The following is a 21686-nucleotide window of genomic DNA, read 5'->3' as shown; positions in this document are numbered from 1 at the left end:
AGAGTCCCAAACAAGATGGATGCAAACAGGCCCACTCCAAGACACATCATAATTAAAATGACAAAGGTTAAAGAGAGAATCTTAAAAACAGGAAGAAAAATAAGTGACCTACAGGGGAGTTCCCATAGGTCTTTCAGCTGATTTATCAAAAGAAACTTTGCAGGCTAGAAGGTATTGGCAAGAAATATTCAAATTCATGAAAAGCAAGGATGTACAACTAAGATGATGCTACCCAGAAAAGCTATAATTTAGAATCAAAGGGCAGGTAAAGAGCTTCCCATACAAGAAAAAGTTAAAGGAGTTCATCATCACCAAACCATTATTATTTAAAATGTTAAGAGGACTTATTTAAGAAAAAGAAGATCTGAACTATGAACAATATAAATGGCAAAAATACATATCTATGAAAATTGAATCTAAAAATCAAACTAAGCAAACAATGACAACAGAGATAGAATCATTGATATGGAGAGTGCTTTTTGGTTGCCAGATGGGAGAAAGTGTGCGGGACGATGAAGAGGTGAGGAGGCTAAGAAGTACAAATAGGTAGTTACAGAATAGCTGTGGGGATGTAAAGTACAGTATAGGAAATGGAGTAGCCAGAGAACTTACATGCATGATACATGGACATGAACAATGGTGTGGGGATTGCCTGAGGGAGTAGGGGGTGCTTGGGTGGAAGGGGAAAAATCAGGACAACAATAATAGCATAATCAATAAAATACAATTAAAAAAAATAAAAGCTAATGTTCCCTAAATAGGCACATTTCCATTTGAACAAAATATTAATGCTTTCTGGTCATTGTAGCTTTAATGAGTTTTATGAGTGTCATACTTCCAAAATCATTTGTAGACGTTTAGAAAGTTATAGCATAAAAAAAATCTTGGAAAATAATAAACAAAAATGTGTACTGAGTGATACCACATTAATAAAAAAGTTGACAGCAAGATTTATTTATTCAACAAATTCCTTTGAACAATATGGAAGGCACAGTGCTAGGAAATGTTCCACATTAATTATTCAAATATAGTTTTTATATTTATATCTTATTTATTATATATGTCTTTTCTTTGTCATGTCTTGTAATTTCATTAAATACACTTTCACAAATTATATTCATAATCTTTTTAACCAGATGCCTGGAAGTCATAAATTTAAGTTTGAAATGTTATTGCAATTGGATGAATATTAGGAATTACCATAGAATAAAACATTTAAAAATTCATGTTTTATTTTAAAAATTTATTTCCTGAACACAAAAATAAATTTATGGTCTTAGAATGCTACTTGCTTTGTAGTATATTGTGATTATATAAAATAATGTGAATATACAGTCTTAACTGAGTAATTGCTGAAGTTTTAATTAGAAGTAAAATAAATTTTTTTGTCCCTCTTAGTAGTTGAATTAATCTTTTTTGTTTTGATATTTTATGTTTAAACATTTTTTTATTGTTCACTTACAGTTGCCCCCACTTTCCCCTCATTACTCTCCCCTGTTGTTCCCACCCCAACCTTCTACTTTCAATCCTTCCCCTATTGTCTTTGTCCATGGGTCCTTTATACATGTTCTTTGACTTGACCCCTACCTGCTGCCATAAATAATTGTTTTTTTTAAAAAAATATTTATTCTAAAAAAAAACCCCAAACAATTCACCCATTTCTCCTACCCACCTACCCAGTGCCTCTGGCAACTGCCACTGTTCTCTATCTATATGAACTTAGTTTTTTTCTTTAAGATTCCACATATAAGAGAAATCATACAATATTTATTGATCTCTGTCTGACTTATTTCACTTTACATAGTGCCCTCAGGGTCCATCCATGCTGTCATAGTGGGCAAGTTTTTATTAATTTTTAAGACTGAATAATATTTCAGAGAGAGAGAGAGAGAGAGAGAGAGTGTGTGCGTGTGTGTGTGTGTGTGTGTGTGTGTGTGTGTATGTATCACAATTTCCTTATCTATTCCTCCATTGTAAATAGAGCTGTGATGAACATGGGGGTGCATATATCTTTCTGAAATAATGTTTTCATTTTCTTCAAATAAATACTCAGAAGTTGAACTGCTGGGTCATTTGGTGGTTTTATTTTTAAATTTTTGAGGAACCTCCATACTGTTTTCTGTAGTGGCTGCACCAGCTTACATATCTACCAACAATGCAGAAGGGTTCTCTTTTCTCCACTTCCTTATCACCACTTATTTCTACAATACGCTTTTTGATAATAGCCATTCTGACAGGTACAAGTTGGTATCTCATGGTGGTTTTGATTTGCATTTCCCTGAAGATGATGTAGAGTGTTTTTTTTTCATGTGCCTTTTGGCTATCTCTCTGTCTTCTTTAGTGAAATGTTTATTCAGATCTTCTGCCCATTTTTAATCATTTTTTTTGCTATTGAGTTGTCGGGGTAATTTATAAATTTTGGATATTAGCTCTTATCAGATACATGATTTGCAAATATTTTCTCCCATTTAGTAGGTTTCCTTTTCATTTTGTTGATGGTTTCATTTGCTGTATAAAAGCTTTTTATTTTGATGTAGTCTCACTTGTTTATTTTAATTTTTGCTGTTTTTGCTTTTGGTATCAGATTCAAAAAATCATTTCCAAGACACATTTCAAGGAGCTTACCACTTAACATTTTCTTCTAGGAGTTTTATGGTTTCAGGTCTTAGGTTCAAGTGTTTAGTTCATTTAGAGATAACTTTTGTATATGGTGTAAGATAGTGGTTCAGTTTCATTCTTTTGCTTGTGGCTGTCTGATTTTCTCAGCACCATTTATTGAAGAGACTGTCCTTTTCCCATTCCATATCCTTGACTTGTCATAAATTGACCATATATGCATGTTTTAAAGCTCATGGCAGTACAGCCCTAGCTGGTGTGGCTCAGTGGATTGAGCACCAGCCTGTGAACCAAAAGGTCGCCAGTTTGATTCCCAGTCTAGGGCACATGTGTGGGTTGCAGGCAAAGTCCCCAGTAGGTGGTGCATGAGAGACAACCACACGTTGATGTTTCTCCCCCTCCTTTTCTCCCTCCCTTCTCCTCTCTAAAAATAAATTTTAAAAAAATCTTTAAAAAAAACCTCATGGCAGTACAAAGAAAAAATGTGAGGTTATCTGAAATCGTTATCAACTCAAGGCTAGGGATAGAGTTTTGCACTGTCAAGGATATCACATTTATGTGGGTTGGGACATAAGGAGTGGAAAACAAATTATAAGGATATTGGTCTTGTGACTTGACAATGACATGCTGGTAATACTGATGAATTTTAAAACACTGGTTAAACTGGTTTATCCTTTAGTAAAGAAATTGAGTGGGCACAGTACAATTCTGTTTATAGGAATTCCAGTTTGAATAGTTTTGAGAGAAATTACTTGGATGCTTGGAATGATATAAAAAGCTATAAATTTTTTTCTGTTTTTTTCTCCATGTTTTTCTAATTTAAGGCATCCACATTTCTCCCTTAATTTACATGGGAATGGAATTGTGGGGGAAAAAAAACAAACAAACACAACATTGAGGCCTGACTTGTGTGGCTCATTCTATAATGGGTATCATTCCATAAAGTGAAAGGTTGCCAGTTTCATTTCCAGTCAGGGCACATGCCTGGGTTGTGGGTTCAGTCCCTGGTGGTGGCATAAGAGGCAACCAATTAATGTTTCTCTCTGACATTAATGTTTCTCTCCCTTTCTTTCTCCCTCCCTCCCCCCTCTCTAAAAATAAAAAAAAATGAGAAGAAAAAATTGTAGTTCTGGAATATCAGGACCTCATTTATGTTAGTATTTTAATGCATTTGTATTTTAATGTAATAGGAATCTATAAAATATGGAATTAAAAACTGTACAATATCTTGAAACTATAAATCAGCTTTTAGTACATAGGGAGAAGTACATTCTCTTCATGATAGAAAAGCAGTTATTCTTACAAATAAGACTCACTCAACTTTTGATTCCAACATAAAAAATCTGGGATTTTATGAGGAGAAGCATTTTAAGTCTTTTAAACAGTTTTAATGTATCATTGTATAGAAGTAAATAGAACAATAAATGGATTTGTTAATTTAACCTTAATTGATGATTCTTAATTTTTTGTTAACAGGGATTCACAAATTGGACTAAGCGAGATTTTAACCAATTTATTAAAGCTAATGAGAAGTATGGAAGAGATGACATTGATAATATAGCTCGAGAGGTGGAGGGCAAATCCCCTGAGGAGGTCATGGAGTATTCGGGTTTGTATATAACTTCAAATGTGGTATTTAATTGTGATCCTATTAATTTCTTTAGTGTCAATTTAACTGTGCCATTGTTCAGAAATCTTTTAAACTTTTATGAATAAAGTGCATGTGAGAGTATAAAATATAATTATATTTCTATGAAAAGATTTTAAGACTTACCAAAACAAAGTGACTGCTGTTGCCTATAGTAGTGATCTAATGCAGCAAAATAAGCCCTGATGAAACAAGGCTATTTGATGCGCATTGACAAAATATGTTTCTCGCCTTCCCACCTCTGGAATTTGGTCCTTTTCTGAGTAAGTCCGCGACTTCAGGTTCAGCAGATTGAATTAGTGTCTTTCTAGGTCATCCTTTAAGTAGAGAATTCCAATTAGGCCATTTTAGGTCCTCAGACACTGTCAGGTTTCCAGTCAAATCCAGGCATGTCATGTGGGTTCCATTAACTCCAGGCAAGCTGGAATAGATCTAGAAAGACTGCTTGAATAAATCTGCTGATTGATTGTAGAATCATGTCCCTCTTTTACTCAGCTGGGTCTTTGGTCTTGATCAGAACTACATTAGCTGCTGAAGCACATAGAGTTAATATAATTCCTACATTACAGCATATTTAACCTCAAGCTTCTGAAACTTTATTAAAAAGGTAATTATGTCTAGGAATTTTTCTATATGTAAAATAGGAAGTCTCTAATTTTCAAATAGGTTGAGCTTTCAATTTTAATCTAAGTATTAGCTGTTTAGCATGTTTTTTTTCCTCATAGAAACAATGTTACAAAGTAGGTTTAGGTTTCTATGCTAGCCCCTCAAATCCTACTTAGCTTAATTCAAATTCTATAGGAAACATTACAATACTAATAAATATATCAAGGATTAATACAGGCTGGGACCAGCTCTTAAATTATCTATAGTGCTAGTGTTTGAAGAAAGCCAGGTTTAATTAGAGAATACTTTAGAGGTTGATTATATTGAGGTTTTAGTTTATGTAATATAAGTCAAGTTTATGAACTTCCTTTTTCTTGATACCAGCATACTATTTCTATTATTTTTAAGCTTTATCATATAAGTTTAGGACTTTGAGGGCTTAGAGAGGGGAAAAATAGATGAAAGGAAGAACATTTAGCAGCAAGATGTAAATGAAAAGAGTGGAAAAAGATACGTGCAAAGTGATTTTCTGAAGTAGAATTCTCTTCAGAATAGCATCAGTGTATATCAGATTGGAAGAAAACAATTAAAAAAGATAGCATGTCAGATGTTTTCTCAAATTTGACTCCAGGTCTAATGGCATGACTAACTCAGGACAGCTTAATTGGGGCTCTGTCAGAGGGTGGGGGGATTGGAATGGGTTAATGTAGTTTGTTGCAATAAGAGAAGAAATGGGTACAATTGGCTGTTCATGAGTATCTTATACATAGCAGGTATTTAAATATGTATTGAATGAATAAATGAGAGAATGAATAATGAATGAGTGCAGGTGCTTATAAAAATCAGAGTGGGCTAACATTTCTTTCTTGATAGACTTTAAAAAGAAAAAAAATAGAGAATGTAGAGTCTGTCATTAAAAAAAGCTTTTTACTAAAGTCATATTAATGCAGCCAGGCTATTTACCTCATTAATAAAATGTGGGTGGCTTAGTGTTTTGTATTGTTTAGACTATTCCAGGTAATTAAAAAAAAAAGCTACATACAGGTCTTTGGAAATATTCTGAGGTCAGTGAGTGGTTCCAAAAGTGAAGCAATGGTTTCAGTAGAATTGCTGCTTCATAGGATGTTTGAATAATCTGTTGATAATGGTTTTGTTTTTGCTTTTGTTTGCTAGGAAAGTGTATTCTCTAAGTTAGTATGGTCACCCTCTCTCTGCTCCTGTTTCACTTTATGTGTTTGGTCCCTTCTATATCATGCTTGAATAAAAGCATCACCTAAATCAGTATCTGTAGTATCTTGAAATCCTATCGTTTTGGATAGATAATTAAAAATGCCATAATATTTCATGAAAGGAAACTCACTAACCTAAAACCTCCTTGTCCATGGCCTTACTTTTAAATGAAAAGTTAGGGCATTTAATAATTGAACATATATTATACAGATATATCTGAATCTTAATTTTAAACATAATTTTATTGTATCCTTTTCTGTTAATTATTTATTCTGCAATTCCTTGGATTCTTTTTCTTAAGATGATAGCATTCTAAAGTAATAACTGTTTTTCAGCTGTATTTTGGGAGCGTTGCAATGAATTACAGGACATTGAGAAAATCATGGCTCAAATTGAACGCGGGGAAGCAAGAATTCAACGAAGGATCAGTATCAAGAAAGCCCTGGATGCCAAAGTACTATATTTCATAATTGTAAAATTATTATTAGATTGTTTTAATTGATATGGTGATTAGCTTTGACTTATTGTACATTTAGACAAACCAATAATGTGTTTAAATCCACAGATTGCAAGATATAAGGCTCCATTTCATCAGTTACGTATTCAGTATGGAACCAGCAAAGGAAAGAATTATACTGAGGAAGAAGATAGATTCTTGATTTGTATGTTACACAAAATGGGCTTTGATAGAGAAAACGTGTACGAAGAATTAAGACAATGTGTACGGAATGCTCCTCAGTTTAGATTTGACTGGTTTATCAAGTCTAGAACTGCTATGGTATGTATTCCTTTCTTACTTTTTTCTTCCAACTTTTATTTTGGAAATTTCATATATTATATATCCTTCACTTAGATTCTCTAATTGTTAACATTTGCCACAATGGCTTTCTCCCCCTGACCGTGTGCGTGTGCGTGCGTGTGCGCGTGTGCATGTGCACACTTAGAATCTCTATATAAATGTAGAATCTATATTTTGAATTTGGATATGCATATCTGTACTTCATAAATATATCCATATTACTGAACCATTTGAAAGTAAGTTGCACACATCATTAGTGTTCATTTCTAAATACATCAGCATTCATCTAAAAATAAGGACATTTTCCTACATAACCACAATATCATTCTGAAATGCTAACATTGATTCAGTAATGTTATCCAGTATAGAGTCCATGAGCAAAATTTTCAATTGTCCTAAAAGTATCTTTCATAGTTGTTTAAAGTTGATGATCCAAAGTTCACATATTACATTTGGTGGTTGAGTCTCTTTAGTTTCTTTTAATTACAATTTTTTGTTTGCTCATTGTTAGACTTAGGTTAAGCATTTTTGGCAAGAATGCTATGTAGGTGGTATGTACTTCTTAATTGTATCATATCAGGAAGTACATGATGGGTTGTCACTCTTTTGATGATGCTGTTTTTTTATAGATTTTATTTATTATTTTTAGACACAGGGGAAGGGAAGGAGAAACATCGATGTGTGGTTGCCTCTCACATGCCCCCTATTGGGGACCTGGCCCACAACCCAGGCATGTGCCCTGACTGGGAATTGGACCAGCGACCCTTTGGTTCACAGGCTGGCGCTTAATCTAATGAGGGATACCAGCCAGGGCTGATAATGCAAAGTTTTTTAAAAATTTAATCTTTATTGTATTTTTTCCATTACCATTTAGTCCCTTTATAACCTCCTCTCCACAGCAGTCACCACACTGTTGTCATGTCCATGAGTCCTGTATCTTTTTTGCTCATTCCCTTTACTTCCTTACCTCCCCGCTTCCCCTAACTGTCAGCCTGCTCTCCATCTATGAGTCTGTCCCCATTTTCTTTGTTAGTTCAGTTTGCTCAATAGATTCAACATATAAGTGAAATAATGTTATTTGTCTTTCTCTGACTGGCTTATTTCACTTAGAATAATGTTCTCCGGGTCCATCCACAGAGTGACAAAGAGTAAAATTTTCTTTTTTATGGCTGAGTAGTATTCTATTGTGTAAATGTCCCACAGTTGTATTATTCACTCATCTATCGATGGACACTTGGGCTGCTTCCATGTCTTGGTGATTGTAAATAATGCTGCAGTGAACCTAGGGGTGCTTATGTTCTTTTGAATTTGTGTTTTGGGTTCCTCCGGATATAGTCCCAGAAGTGGGATTGCTGGGTCAAAAGGCAGATCCACTTTCAAGTTTTTGAGTTATTTCCATACTGCTTTCCACAGTGGCTGCACCAATCTGTATTCGTACAAACAGTACAAAAAGGTACCGCTTTCTCTACAACCTCACCAGCACTTGTTTATTCATTGATTGATGAGAGCCATTCTGACAGGTGTGAGATGATATCTCATTATGGTTTTAATTTGCATTTCTCTGATGATTAGTGACATTGAGCATGTTTTCATATGTCTGTTAGCCATCTGTGTGTCCTTTTTGGAGAAGTGTCTATTCAGGTCCTTTGCCCATTTTTTAATTGGGCAAATTTTTTATTTGTTTTTTTGGTGTTGAGTTTTGTAAGTTCTTTATAAATTTTGGATATTAACCCTTTATCAGATGTATCAGTGAGTATGTATTCCCATTCTGTGGGTTGTGTTTTTATTTTGTTGGTGATTTTCTTTGCTGTGCAAAACCTTTTTAGTTTGATATAGGCACTTTTGTTTATTTTTTCTTTTGTTTCCCCTTGCCTGGGGAGATATATCCGATAAAATATTGCTATGAGCGGTGTCTGAGATTTTGCTGCCTGTGTTTTCTTCTACGATTTTTATGGTTTTGGGTCTAACATTTAAGTCTTTGATCCATTTTGTGTTTATTCTTGTGTGTGGTATAAAAAGGTGGTTTAGTTTCATCTTTCTGCCTGTGTCTGTCCAATTTTCCCATTACCATTTATTGAATAAACTATCTTTAGTCCATTGTATGTGCTTGCTTCCTGTCAAATATTAATTGGCTATAAAGGTGTAGGTTTATTTCTGGACTCTTTATTCTGTTCCATTGAGCTATGTGTCTGTTTTTATGCCAGTACCATGCTGTTTTGATTACTGTGGCCTTGTAGTTTGATACTAATTAGTGTGATTCTTCCTTCCAACTTTGTTCTTCTTTCTCAGGATTGCTGTTGTTGTGTGGGGCCTTTTATGGTTCCATATAAATTTTTGAAATATATCAATGGACTCTCGATAGGAATTGCATTGAATCTCTAGTTTGCTTTAGGTAGGATGAATATTTTAATTCTTCCTACCTATGAACATGGTATCTGCTTCCACTTATTTGTATCTTCTTCAGTTTCTTTCTTCGTTGTTTACAATTTTCTGAATACAGGAATTTTACATTCTTGGTTAGATTTAGTACTAAGTATTTTATTCTTTTTAAAACAGTTGTAAATGGGATTTTTAAAAATTTCCCTTTCTGTCCGTTAGTTATTGGCATATAAAAATGCCACTGATTTCTGGATATTAATTTTGTATCCTGCTACTTTTGCTGAACCCATTTGTCAGTTCTAGTAGTTTCTTGGTGGAATCTTTGGGATTCTGTATGTATAGTGCCATGTCATTTGAAAATAAAGACAGCTTTACTTCTTCCTCTCTAATTTGGATGCCTTTTATTTCTTCTTCTTGTCTCATTGCTGTGGCTAGGACTTCCACTACTATGTTGAATAAGAGAGGTGAAAGTGGACATTCCTGTCTTGTTCCCAATCTTAAGGGGAATACTTGTAGTTTTTGCCTGTTGAATATGATGCTGGCAGTGGGTTTGTTATATATGGCCTTAATTATGTTCTGGTGTGTTCTTTTTATTCCCACTTTGCTGAGAGTTTTTATTATAAATCGGTGCTGGATTTTATCAAATGCTTTTTCTGCATCTGTTGATATGATCATGTGGTTTTTATCATTCATTTTGTTTATGTGGCAAATTACATTTATTGATTTGTGAATGTTGTACCACCCTTCATGCCCAGAATACATCCCACTTTCCCACTTCTTCATGGTGTATTATCTTTTTGATGCATTGCTGTATTTGGTTTGCTAATATGTTGTTGAGGATCTTAGTATCTATGTTCATCAGGAATATTGGTGTATAATTTTCTTCCTTTGTCATGTCTTTATCTGGTTTTGGAATTAGGATAATGCTGGCCTTGTAAAATGAGCTTGGAAGGCTTCCCTCCTCTTGAATATTTTCCCTTTTCTCTAAATATATATTTTATTGATTATGCTATTACAGTTGTCTCATTTTTTCTCACCTTTATTCCCCTCCACCCTATGTCCCCTTCCCACCAGCATTTCCCCCTTTAGTTCATGTCCATTGGTTGTACATATAAGTTCTTTGGCTTCTTTATTTCCTGTACTATTCTTAACTTACCCGTCTATTTTGTACCTGCTATTTATGCTTCTTATTCCCTGTACATTTTCCCCCATTCTCCCCTCTCCCCATCCCCATCTCCATTTCTGTGATTCTGTTCCTGTTCTAGCTTTTTGCTTAATTTTTTTTAAGGTTCAGTTGTTGGTAGTTATGAGTTTGTTGTCATTTTATTGCTCATAGTTTTTGATCTTCTTTTTCTTAGATAAGTCCCTTTAACATTTCATATAATAAGAGCTTGTTGATGATGAACTCCTTTAACTTGATCTTATTTGGGAGGCACTTTATCTGCCCTTCCATTCTAAATGATGACTTTGCTGGATAGAGTAATCTTGGATGTAGGTCCTTGCTGTTCATGACTTTGAATACTTCTTTCCAGCCCCTTCTTGCCTGCAGGGTTTCTTTTGAGAAATCATCTGATAGTCATATGGGAATTCATTTGTAGGTAATTGTCTCCTTTTCTCTGGTTGTTTTTAAGATTCTCTCCCTATCTTAATCTCGGGTAATGTAATTATGATATACCTTGGTGTGTGCTTCTTTGGGTCCAACTTCTTTGGGACTCTCTCAGCTTTCCTGTACTTCCTGGAAGTCAGTTTCCTTCGCCCAATTGGGGAAATTCTCCTTCATTATTTTTTCAAGTAAGTTTTCAATTTCTTGCTTTTCCTCTTCTCCTTCCGGCACCCCTATGATTCGGATGTTGGATTGTTTAAAGTTGTTCCAGAGGTTCCTCAGCCTCTCCTCATTTTTTGAATTCTTGTTTCTTCATTTTGTTCCTGTTGAATGTTTATATCTTCCCTCTGCTCCAAATGTTGATTTGAGTCCTTGTTTCCTTCCATTTACTGTTGGTTCCCTGTATATTTTTCTTTATTTCACTTTGCATAGTCTTATTTTTTCCTCTGTTTTGTGACCATACTTAACCATTTCTATGAGTATGCTGATTACCAATGTTTTGAACTGTGCATGTGATAGGTTAGCTATCCCTTCATCGTTTAGTTCTATTTTTGGAGCTTTGATCTGTTCTTTCATTTGGGCCATATTTATTTGTCTCGGTGTGCCCTTACATTGCAAGGGACAGAGCCTATGTATTCATGGGGGTAAGGGGTGGGGAAAACCAGGTCACTGTGTTGTGATGCTGTATGTGGGGGAGGGGTCTGAGAAGGCTCAATGCCACTTGCTTGGCTCTTGCCTATCTTTCAGTCACTTACCCTGTTACGCACAAGGAAATTGGGCCTGTCTAGTGCTGATTCCCGGGTGGGTGAGTTTATGTACGTTCTAGGACCCTGTGGGTCTCTCCAATGAACTCTGTGAGGCTGGGAGTTTGTCCTGCGGCTGCATCCCCCACAGATTTTTATAGCCAGAGGTTTCGGGACTTTTTTATCCTACACTAGAACCCTGGATTGCTTGGTCTGTCTCGCTCCACAGCTGTTCCTCCCTTTATCCACATGGAAATGTGGGACCACCAATTGCCATCTCGCCTACCTGGTCCTCCAGCCGCTGCCTTGCCATGTGTCCTCTCTGCCCTGGCTGTCTGTCTCCACCCCTTCTACCAATCTGGATGAATGTTTCTTCTTTAACTCCTTCGTTGTCAGACTTCCATACAGTTCGATTTTCTTGCAATTCTGGTTATTTATTTTAAATTTGTTGTTGTTCTTCTTTTGGTTGTGCAGGTAGGCAAAATGTATCTACCTATGCCTCCATGTTGGCCAGAAGTTCCTGCTCTTGAATTTTTTTGAACTACTTTGAGAAGGAGAGATGTTATTCTTGGATAGTTTGGTACAATTCTCCTGTGAAGCCATCTGGTCCAGGGCTTTCGTTTGTTAGGAGTTTTTTGATTACTGTTTCTATTTCGGTAGGTGTAATCTGTGTATTCATATTCTCTGATTCTTCCTGGTTTAGTTTTGGAAGATTGTATGTTTCTAGGAATATATCCATTTCATCTAGGTTGTCTAGTTTGTTGGCATGCAGTTATTCTTAATATTTTCTTAAAATCCTTTTTATTTCTTTGGTATCAGTTTTTATTTTCTCCTTTCATTTCTGATTTTATTTATTTTGGGCTTCTCTCTCTTTTTTTTTTTTTTGGCTGATAAATACATTTGGATTTTATTGTTATCCTGTGTTTGGCCAAGTGCATAGTTGCCCTCAGCACCGTTGGCCACTACTGGCCTCCTGGGAGTGATGCTGCCACTCTGGGTCTTGGGGCTTAACAGACTCACAAGGACGGTGGGTTCCGCCTGCCGACACGAAGTGTAAACACAGCCAGACTTCATCAAGAGGGAGAGACCGTCAGAGCTGAAGGCACTTTAATCAAGGCACACACCCAAGGTCAGAGTTTGTTTTCCTGTGGTTACTGAATATCTAGATGCCAGTCTGGCGGAGAACCAGCGCGGCGAGCAGTTGGGGTTTGTGCGTGAGTGAGCGGGGCATGGGGCCCGCTCACTGGTAAAACTTCTTGTTTGGGCTGTTGGCATGATCCATGAGCAGCTAGCATGGGGTGAACTGTTTTCCGTAGGCAGCCTCGTACTTCTTGAGCCGGTCCACCACCTTCTGCGCACCATACAGGTCCACGAAGCGGAAGGGCCCTCCAAGGCAGGGGGGGAAGCCGAGCCCAAAGACTGCTCCGATGTCTCCCTCTGCAGGGGTGGCTAAGATCCCTTCCTGCAGGCACAGGGCGGCCTCGTTCACGAACCTGGTCACCAAGCGGTACTGGATATCTTTGTCAGAGGAGACATCAGGCTTAGGAGGCACCTGCAGACTTGCCAAAACACTATCCATGTCAGAATTCAAGTTCTTATTCTTCACACCCTCCTGGTAGACATAAAAGCCCTTCCCAGACTTGCGACCCAGGAAGCCCTTGGATACCATCTGTTTCAGCAGTTCTAGGCTTCCGCCTCCAAACCTTTCCCCAAAGGCTTTACCTAGATCTTCTGCTACATGTTTTGCTACATCCACGCCAACCTCATCCACCAGTGTGGCAGCACCGACGGGAAAGCCAAAGCTCGTGGTCAGGGAATCCAGCTTCTTGGGGTCAACTCCTTCCTGGAGAATTCGGATGACTTCCGACATCATGGGTGCGAGACACCTCGTCGTGTAGAAGCCAGGTCCGTCCTTAACCACAATGATGACCTTCCCCTGCTTGAGCCCCACGGCCTCAGCGGAAGCAGTTGTGTCCTTAGACGTCTTCTCGGTTGTGATAATCTCCAGTAGCTGCATCTTGTCCACAGGAGAGAAGTAGTGCATGCCAATCACCTTCTCAGGTCTTTTGCTGACAGCAGCGATTTCATTGATTGGGAGAGCCGATGTGTTACTGGCAAAGACACAATGATCTGGAATCACCGCTTCTACCTCCTTTAGCACCCTGTGCTTCAGACTAAGGTCCTCAAACACAGCTTCAATCACCATGTCGGACTTTTCAAAATCCTTGTAATCAAGCTGCCCCGTCAAGTTGCTGAAAATGAAGTCTCTTTCAAATGTCGTCAGAGCTTTCTTCTTCACTTTATCATTCAATCCTTTGAACACCTGTTGCTGCCCTCGGCTCAGGCTGCCCAGCGTAGCATCTTTAAGTGTGGTCTTTAAGCCCTTGTCCACGGAGACCTGGGCAATGCCGGCTCCCATTAGTCCCGCACCAAGAATGGCCAAGTGCTTAACCTCCTTCTGCGGAGCTCCAAATTTATTCTTCTTGCACAGCACCTGACCATGTTACAGTCCTATCAAGGCCTTTGATTCTTTGGTCATCGCGAGCTCTCCAAATTTCTGAGATTCAGCGAGATAGCCAGCCTCTTTCCCTTGCTCAAGTCCAGTTTTTACCACATCAATTATTTTCAGAGGTGCAGGATAAAGGCCTTTGGTCTGCTTTTGTACTTGTTCTTCCACCTTTTTGTAAACTTGTTGCCTGACAAATGGAATACTCATGGCGTACGATGTCAATTTTTCCATCAATCCCTTGTTTCTCTTCAAAGAGATTTTCTTATCAGCTAGTCCTTTGGCAAAAGTAATCGCAACTTCCTCTAGGTATTCAATTGTCCGTTCCTCGGGAGGTTTCAGTCCTGGTCCCAATGGTTCCACTAATTGGTCAACCAGTCCCATTCTTTTTGCTCTATCTGCACGAATGTTCCTACCAGTCAGCATCATGTCAAAAGCAGCAGGTACACTCATCATTTTGGGTAGCCTTTGTGTGCCTCCTGCTCCAGGTAAGAGTCCCATCAAGACTTCAGGGGTACCTAATACTGTTTTTTTATCTTTTGTTGCTATTCTCTATTGGCATGCAATGGCAAGCTCAAGTCCTCCTCCTAAGCAGGACCCACTGATGGCGGCCACAACAGGCTTTGTAAACTTCTCAAGTTTCTCAAACATTTTCTGTCCTTCCTGTGACATTTCTGTTACCTCTTGAGGGGTCTTGCAAGAGGCTATCATGTTGATGTCAGCACCTGCAATAAAGCAGCCCGGCTTTGATGAGATAAGGACAGCACTTCTGACTTGATCGCTTGCCCAGATCTCATTCATTACTTCTACGAACTCTGATTGTAGTTCTTTATTCAGTGTATTTACCTTTGAATTGGGTGAATTAATTCGGATAACTGCCACATCCCCTTTGACGCCATAGTTAATATGGGTTCTGGTCAGCAAAGCAGAGGACCTTGTAAAGTTGCGGCAAATATAACCTGGGCTACGGAGCGTCCTGGAGGCATTCGTGAAGCATCTGAGGCTGCCAATTGCCCGAGAGGCCACCATCTTGAGCAGGAGAGGACGAAAGTGGGATAAGGTTCAAGTGCTAGGGGCCGGGCAGAAGACTTTTCTCTGGGCTTCTCTTTTTTTTTCTCCATGAGTCTGGTTAAAGGTTTGTCAATCTTGTTTATTTTTTCAAAGAACCAGTTTTTGGATTCATTGATCTTTTGTATCATTTTTTAAGACTCTGTCTAACTTACTTCTGCTCTGATCTTTATTATTTCCATTTTTCCACTCATTATGGGCTTTGCTTGTTGTTGGTTTTCAGTTCCCTTTAAGCGTAAAGTTAAATTGTTTATTTGAGCTTTTTCTTGTTTTTTGAGACAGACCTGTAATACTATGAATTTTCCTCTTAGAATTGCTTTCCCAGTGTCCCAAAGATGGAGTATTATGTCCTCATTTTTTCATTTGTTTCAAGGTATGTTTTGATTTGTTCCTTGATCTTGTTGATCCATTCATTGTTTAGTAACATGTTATTTAGCTCCATGTCTTTGTGCATTTTCAGTGTTCTTCTTGTGACTGATTACTAGTTTATAGCATTGTGGTCAGAGCAGATGCCTGATAAGATTTCATTCTTCTTAAATTTATTGAGACTTGTTTTGTGTCCTCACATTTGGTCTTTCCTAGAAAACGTGCTTTTCATCACCTTGAATATTTCATGCCACTCCCTTCTGGCCGATATGTTTCTGTTGAAGAATCAGATGACAGTCTAATTGGTGCTCCCTTGTATGTAGCTACCTGTTTTACTCTTGTGGCTTTTAGGATTCTCTCCTTGTCTTTAAGCCTTGTCATTTTTAATTATGATGTGTTTTGGTGTAGGCCCATTTGGGACTCTCTGAGCTTCCTGGACTTGTGTGACTTTCCCTTCACCAGGCTAAGGAAGTTTTGGGTTGTTATTTCTTCAAACAGGTTCTCATTCCCTTGCCCGCTATCTTCTCCTTCCCATATTCACATGATTCAGAAGTTGTTACACTTCATGTTGTACAAAATGTTTCTTAAACTCTTCTCATTTTTTAAAATTCTTTTTTTCCTTTTATTGCTCTGCCTGGGTATTTAGTTTTCTGCCTTGTCTTCCAAATCATTGACAGTCCTCTGCTTCATCTTACCTACTCTTTATTTCTTCCAGTGTATTATTTATTTCAGATGTTGTATTCTTTATTTTTGACTGGTCCATTTTTATGGTTTCTATGTCTTTTTCATGCTGTTGAGTATCCTTATAATCATTACTCTAAACTCTCTCTGTGTTTAATTGCTAGCCTCCATTTCATCAAACTCTTCTTCTGGAGAATTCTCTTGTTCTTTCATTTGGGTACTGTCTCTCTGTCTTCCCATTTTGGCTGCTTCTTTGTATTTGTTTCTATGTATTACATAGATCAAGACTCTGGAGTAGGCCTTTGTCAGATACTGCTTGTGCCTGGTCCTGGTCAACTTCTTTGGAGCTTTCAGCGATCTATAGCATGTGGCTCCCTCTGCTTTGCCTTTTTGTGTGCTTAAGGAACCAGGCTGCACACCAAGGCTGGCTTTTTTCAGCAATGGGCCTGGGGTAGAGCCGGCTGAAGTCTCAGAGCTCCCAGAGATCCATCTTAGTTATTAAACTACTCAGTGATATAGCCTCAAGTTTTAATCAGCAGCCCAGGTTGGGCTGTTGCTTCTTGTCAGGCCTGTGCCATTTGGAGGACAGTGCTGTGGCTGAGAAAGATGGCTACTGCAGTATGGGGAATGACTACACACAGGGATTCTTGTGGCTCTTCCTTCAGTTCTCTCCCCAGAGCTACCAACCCTAGGCTCTCAAGTGTGTCAAGTCCAGTCTGCCCTCCCTCTGCTGGAGCCCAGGGTAAATGGCTGCAAATGAAATTTTGTGTGTTGGCCCTTTAATAGGCTCTCTGAGTTTCTAACTGACTCTCTGGTAGACAGAAACTCTACCGCTTTTCACAGCTGGATGTTATCTTTGTTTCTTTCCTAGCTCTGGTGCTATAGGCTCTGGAGCCCAGCTTGGGGTTCAGACCCCACACTTAGGGGGAGCCCCCTGACCACTGAAGTGTCCCTCTGGAACTTCAGCTGCTACTTGTGGGAGCCCAGCCAGCCCTCTTGTATCTCCTCCACACTCCCTACCAGTCTCTTTGTCGTGAAGTGGTTTCTTCTGTCTGTCCTTGGTTATAAGGCTTCTCTCCACTCAGTGTTCAGTTGGTTATTCAGGAAGATTTCTCTATAATTTAGTTGTAATTCCAGATTGGTCCTGGGAGGATGTTAGTGTCAATGATGGTAAAAGTTTGATTACTTGGTTAATATGGTGACCTTAGAGCCCTCCATTTTAGAGGTACATTTTCCAGTTTGTAATTAGGCAATGATACTTGAGACTGTGTGTATAACTTAAGGACTCATTACATTTATTTTTTAAGTTTTATTTATTTTTAGAGAGAGAGGAAGGGAGGTAGGAAGAGGGAGAGAAATACCAATGTGAGAGAGAAACATTGTTTGCCTCTTGTACATGCCCCACTGGGGGACTGAACCTGCAGCCCAGGCCTGTGCCCTGACCAGGAATTGAACTGGCATCATTTCACTTTGCAGGATGACACCCAACCAACTGAGCCACACCAGTGAGAAGAAGAATTTACTTTTAATGAGAAGGAATTGTTGCCTAAGTTGAATCTTTATAAGAATATTAAGTGACAGAGAATAATTAAGTAGAAGAGATATTTTTATTTTAGCTACCTGTAATTTACTCTGATACTTTCTAATGTGAATTGTGTTTCTGTTAAATTCTAGTGCTGCTAGCAGTGTTCTGATGATATTGAAATAAATGCAACACATTTTTAATGTCAGTAGTCTTTTGTCAGCTGAGGTAATTAAAACAAAAATAGCTTTATACAGCCTAGAAATTAAAAGTAAACAGAAACTAACAATCTAAACATTGAGAATTTTCCTTAAATAGTTTCTGTATTCCATAAATATTTTCTTGGTCAAAAGTTCAGAGAGGTGCAGATATTTTGTATTTTCACAGTTCAAGTGGAATAAAAAAGAAAAAATCTGAGTTGCTATATTGAAGATGCTAATATTGGCAGGTGCTTGATAAGATCAGATATTTCTCTTTTTTGTGCTTATGAATATTTTTTTATTGTTCCAATACATTTGTTTCCATTTACCCACCACCACTCTCCCCTGCCCTACCCATCCCACCTCCCCCCTCGATCCTTCCCTACCTTGGCTTCATCCATTTGTCCTTCATACATGTTCCTTGATCTGACCCTTCCCCTTCCTACTACCCCCTTCCCTTGCTCCCTCCCATCCCTGTCAGTTTCTTCTTTCTTTCAGTGTTGCTGGTCATATTTTCCTTGCCTGTTTGCTTTGCTGATTAGGTTCCACTTATAGGTGAGATTTCTTAAAACTTTAACATAAATTTAGAGTGTTCTTGGATTGTTATTAGAACATGCCTATCAAGTTTATGGAATATGTAATGCTGGGAGAGCTAGCAAATTCTTTGGATGAAGCCAGAATGCAAAAGGAACTAGAGAGACTGGAATGATGGATTCGTTGGATCTCACAACATGACATTTAATGGAAATAAATGTAAAGCACAATACATGTTTTAAAAAAAGGAGGAGGTGCATGTGTTAATAAGATGCAATAGCAAGTACTGAAAAAAGAATAAAAAAGGTAAGAATCTGTAGAATAAAGAGCTGAGGTTGGATGTAGGGAAGAATTGCTTGACAAGGTTTTTTGAATCATTGACATAGATTATTGAAGAAGAATGTAGAATAGCTTTTCTATTAGATTTGAAAATGAGATTCTATTTTATTGTCTGAAGACTTTGGCAGTGAGCTACTTAGCCTTTTAAGGTGCCTTTTAGCTCAGTGCATCTGTGACCATCTTTAGCAGAGAACTCCTTTCAAAAGCCATGTATTTTTAAAGTTATAATTGATGTATAACAGTTTTACAACTTGTAAAAGACAAATGCCTACTTGCATTTTTTGGTGAGTCATATTTTAGATCATATATGTCCCTTTATGTGTTGGAACTTTTGCTGACTTTTGAGTATTATTTCAGTGATGTTTTACTATTTTTAAGAAGGTTGAGAGTTTAATGCTGTTTTCAGTTTTTTAATCATTAAGCAAAAACAGTAGGATGAAACAGATTCAGAAGTTCAAGGAAAATCTTGTGTTTTTTGTAATATGAATATGACTGTAGAACTATATATCCTTATTTCATTTCCAAGAAAAAGCCAAGTGTATTATTAACAACCACTAGATGTCTCCGAACTCCCTTGTAAGTAATCTTTTTTTCCTCCATCCTCTTTCTACAAAATATTACCTCTTTCTTTACCAAGATACTTACCTCTAATGTGTATTTTTCAAAGAGCAGATATTAACTATATAGGTTACTGCAAAATGAAACCTTCATTTTGTCTTTTGAAAATAAAGACATCTTTGTCTTTACCTTCTACAAGGTAGAATTATGATTTCTAATGAATCTTTTAAAATATATGATAGTTTATTTCATATTTAAATACTATAATACAAACTGTTAATTTTTCTATCATATAGTTTTTATTTTCCTTCTGGGTAATGGATCATTTTTGCCTATATATCTGGATTTAGAGTACAGGTAATATATTTTTAAATGTGCATATATTTAGACCATATTTTTTGGAATATTTTTTATAATATCAATTATTAGGGAGGTGAGATATGTCAGTCAGAGAAAGGCAAATACCATATAATTTTGCTTACATATGGAATCTGAAGAACAATGTAAAAGAATAAATGAAACAAATACACTCATAGATGCAGAGAACAGATCGGTGGCTGCCACATGGGAGGAGGGTTGGGGACTGGATTAATAAGGTAAAGGGATTGAGAAGTACAGATTGGTAGTTACAGAATAGTCACAGGGATGTAAAATACAGCATAGGGAATATAGTCAATAATATTATAACTGCATTACAGTATTGCCAGGTGAGTACTGGAAATTTCAGGGGAACAATTTAAAATATAATCTAACCACTATGCTATACACCTGAAACTAATACAAAATAATATCAAATGTAAACTGTAATAGAAAAAATAAGATAAAGAAGTAGAAGGGGAAAGTCAAGGAACATATAGCAAGGACTCATGGACAAAACCAAAGGGGAAGAGCTGAGGGAGGGAAGGAGGGACGGGCAAGGGAAAGTGGTGGGGGGTAGGCAGAGACAAATGTATTTGAAAAAATAAATTAAAATAAAATTTAAAAAAATTAGTTCATTATCTGCAAAGCACAACCTCTGAATTCTATAAGGATACAAAACCAAAATAAAAAGAAAACTTAAAAAAAAAAGAAATAGATTATTAATATTCCTAGATGACCTCTTTGCCCCCTCCTTTGAAATAATTGTTCTTGTATAGTGAATCTCATCACAGTCTAGGAAGATTGAAAGAGGCAGCTGTGATTTCCAAAGTTAAAATAATAGGTTTCATTGAAAAATCCCATCTTAGAAATACAGAGGATGTAATTTGATTCATTATGTGTGTCACTGTCCTAACTAAAATATTATTGATGTTTAAACTTTAAACATATCTTACTGAAGAAGCTATCTTTAAAAACATAATCTTGCTTAAAGATGTCTCTCTTCTTTTCCAGAGATACCAATAAATAGTGTGGAAATACTTAGAAAAAAAGTAGAAACCTTGGTAGCTATATTTTATTCTGAGATCTCTATTGAATTCATGGCTTCTGAGTTAAATAACAGTTTTAAAGTACTTAAAGTCGTGAATCTCCATTTATAAATACGTTGTACTTTGAAAACCTTCAGCTAAAGGTTGAAGATTTCTCTGACACCCTTCTCCATTGAAAAATCTTGCTATACAAAGAAAAAAAGAGTTTTAGTTTCATTTCTCTGTGCTAAAAAGATTATGATTTCTTTCTCTGAAAAGTTCTGTAGTCTTTAAGTCATCAGTCTCTGTTGAACTACATAAACAAGTAGGAAGGATATGATCATTTTAGATTTTTAAGCTCAGAGCATATGAATAGTCCCTACCATTTTCCTCCTAAGAAAAATATCTTTAAATGGGGTCTTAATCTTAAGACATTCCAAGACTATCAGAATGAAGGACTTTTACCAAATGACTATAAGAAGAAATGATAATACTACATATTTATATACTATCTTTTATATAATGCTTACCAGTCTGTTTATCAACATTAGCTTATTAATTTTCTTTTTTAGGTAATGGATGTCAGGATATTGTGTCCATTCATGTACTGATAGACTAATGTTACTGGGAGATTTGAGAAGAATCTGGGTTTCAGAAGAATGAGCACATTAGTCACTTTACTGGAAAGGACAGGTGGAAAGCACCTAAAGCCTAATCAGTACTTTTTTGGATATGCTTAGGTCCTTCTAAGTACTTAGGAGAAAAGCAGAATTTAACTCTCTGAGATAAAGAACAAGTTCTTCACATAATAATTTATTGTATCCTTTCTAGGGTTGTTTTGACTCTTAATTTTAGTAAAAATAAATTCTTACATTCTTAAAAAAGGTTTATTTATTTTTAGAC

The 21686-nt window shown here is 37.0% G+C and overlaps 3 protein-coding genes across 4 annotated transcripts in view; 1 reads left to right on the top strand and 2 right to left on the bottom strand.

Annotated features, from left to right (window-relative positions):
- SMARCA1 (SWI/SNF related, matrix associated, actin dependent regulator of chromatin, subfamily a, member 1) overlaps nt 1-21686 on the top strand; it is a 93249-nt gene that overhangs the window by 61000 nt on the left and 10563 nt on the right. For both annotated transcript variants that reach the window (XM_054577001.1, XM_054577000.1), the window contains 3 exons: nt 4093-4225; nt 6436-6554; nt 6666-6878. In XM_054577001.1, coding sequence (XP_054432976.1) covers nt 4093-4225; nt 6436-6554; nt 6666-6878 — 465 coding nt within the window. The remainder of the gene's footprint in view (nt 1-4092; nt 4226-6435; nt 6555-6665; nt 6879-21686) is intronic.
- Nucleotides 12516-15159, bottom strand: LOC129073359 (trifunctional enzyme subunit alpha, mitochondrial-like). Its single transcript, XM_054577002.1, has one exon. The coding sequence runs from the start codon at nt 15157-15159 to the stop codon at nt 14683-14685; it is 477 nt and encodes a 158-aa protein (XP_054432977.1). The 3' UTR covers nt 12516-14682.
- Nucleotides 12516-15185, bottom strand: LOC129073360 (trifunctional enzyme subunit alpha, mitochondrial-like). Its single transcript, XM_054577003.1, has one exon. It carries the CDS (start codon nt 14629-14631, stop codon nt 14128-14130), a length of 504 nt encoding a protein of 167 aa, XP_054432978.1. The 5' UTR covers nt 14632-15185; the 3' UTR covers nt 12516-14127.

This window comes from Pteronotus mesoamericanus, unplaced genomic scaffold, assembly GCF_021234165.1.
Source record: "Pteronotus mesoamericanus isolate MK-2021 breed Mesoamerican mustached bat unplaced genomic scaffold, CSHL_Meso_final contig_40, whole genome shotgun sequence".
NCBI lineage: Eukaryota > Metazoa > Chordata > Mammalia > Chiroptera > Mormoopidae > Pteronotus > Pteronotus mesoamericanus.
The sequence above is the reverse complement of the archived record's forward strand: the minus strand, read 5'-3'. Positions and strand labels throughout refer to the sequence as shown.

Coding starts and splice junctions, on each gene's coding strand:
- LOC129073360 (XM_054577003.1), bottom strand. CDS start 14,631: ATGGGACTCTTACCTGGAGCAGGAGGCACACAAAGGCTACCCAAAATG.
- LOC129073359 (XM_054577002.1), bottom strand. CDS start 15,159: ATGGTGGCCTCTCGGGCAATTGGCAGCCTCAGATGCTTCACGAATGCC.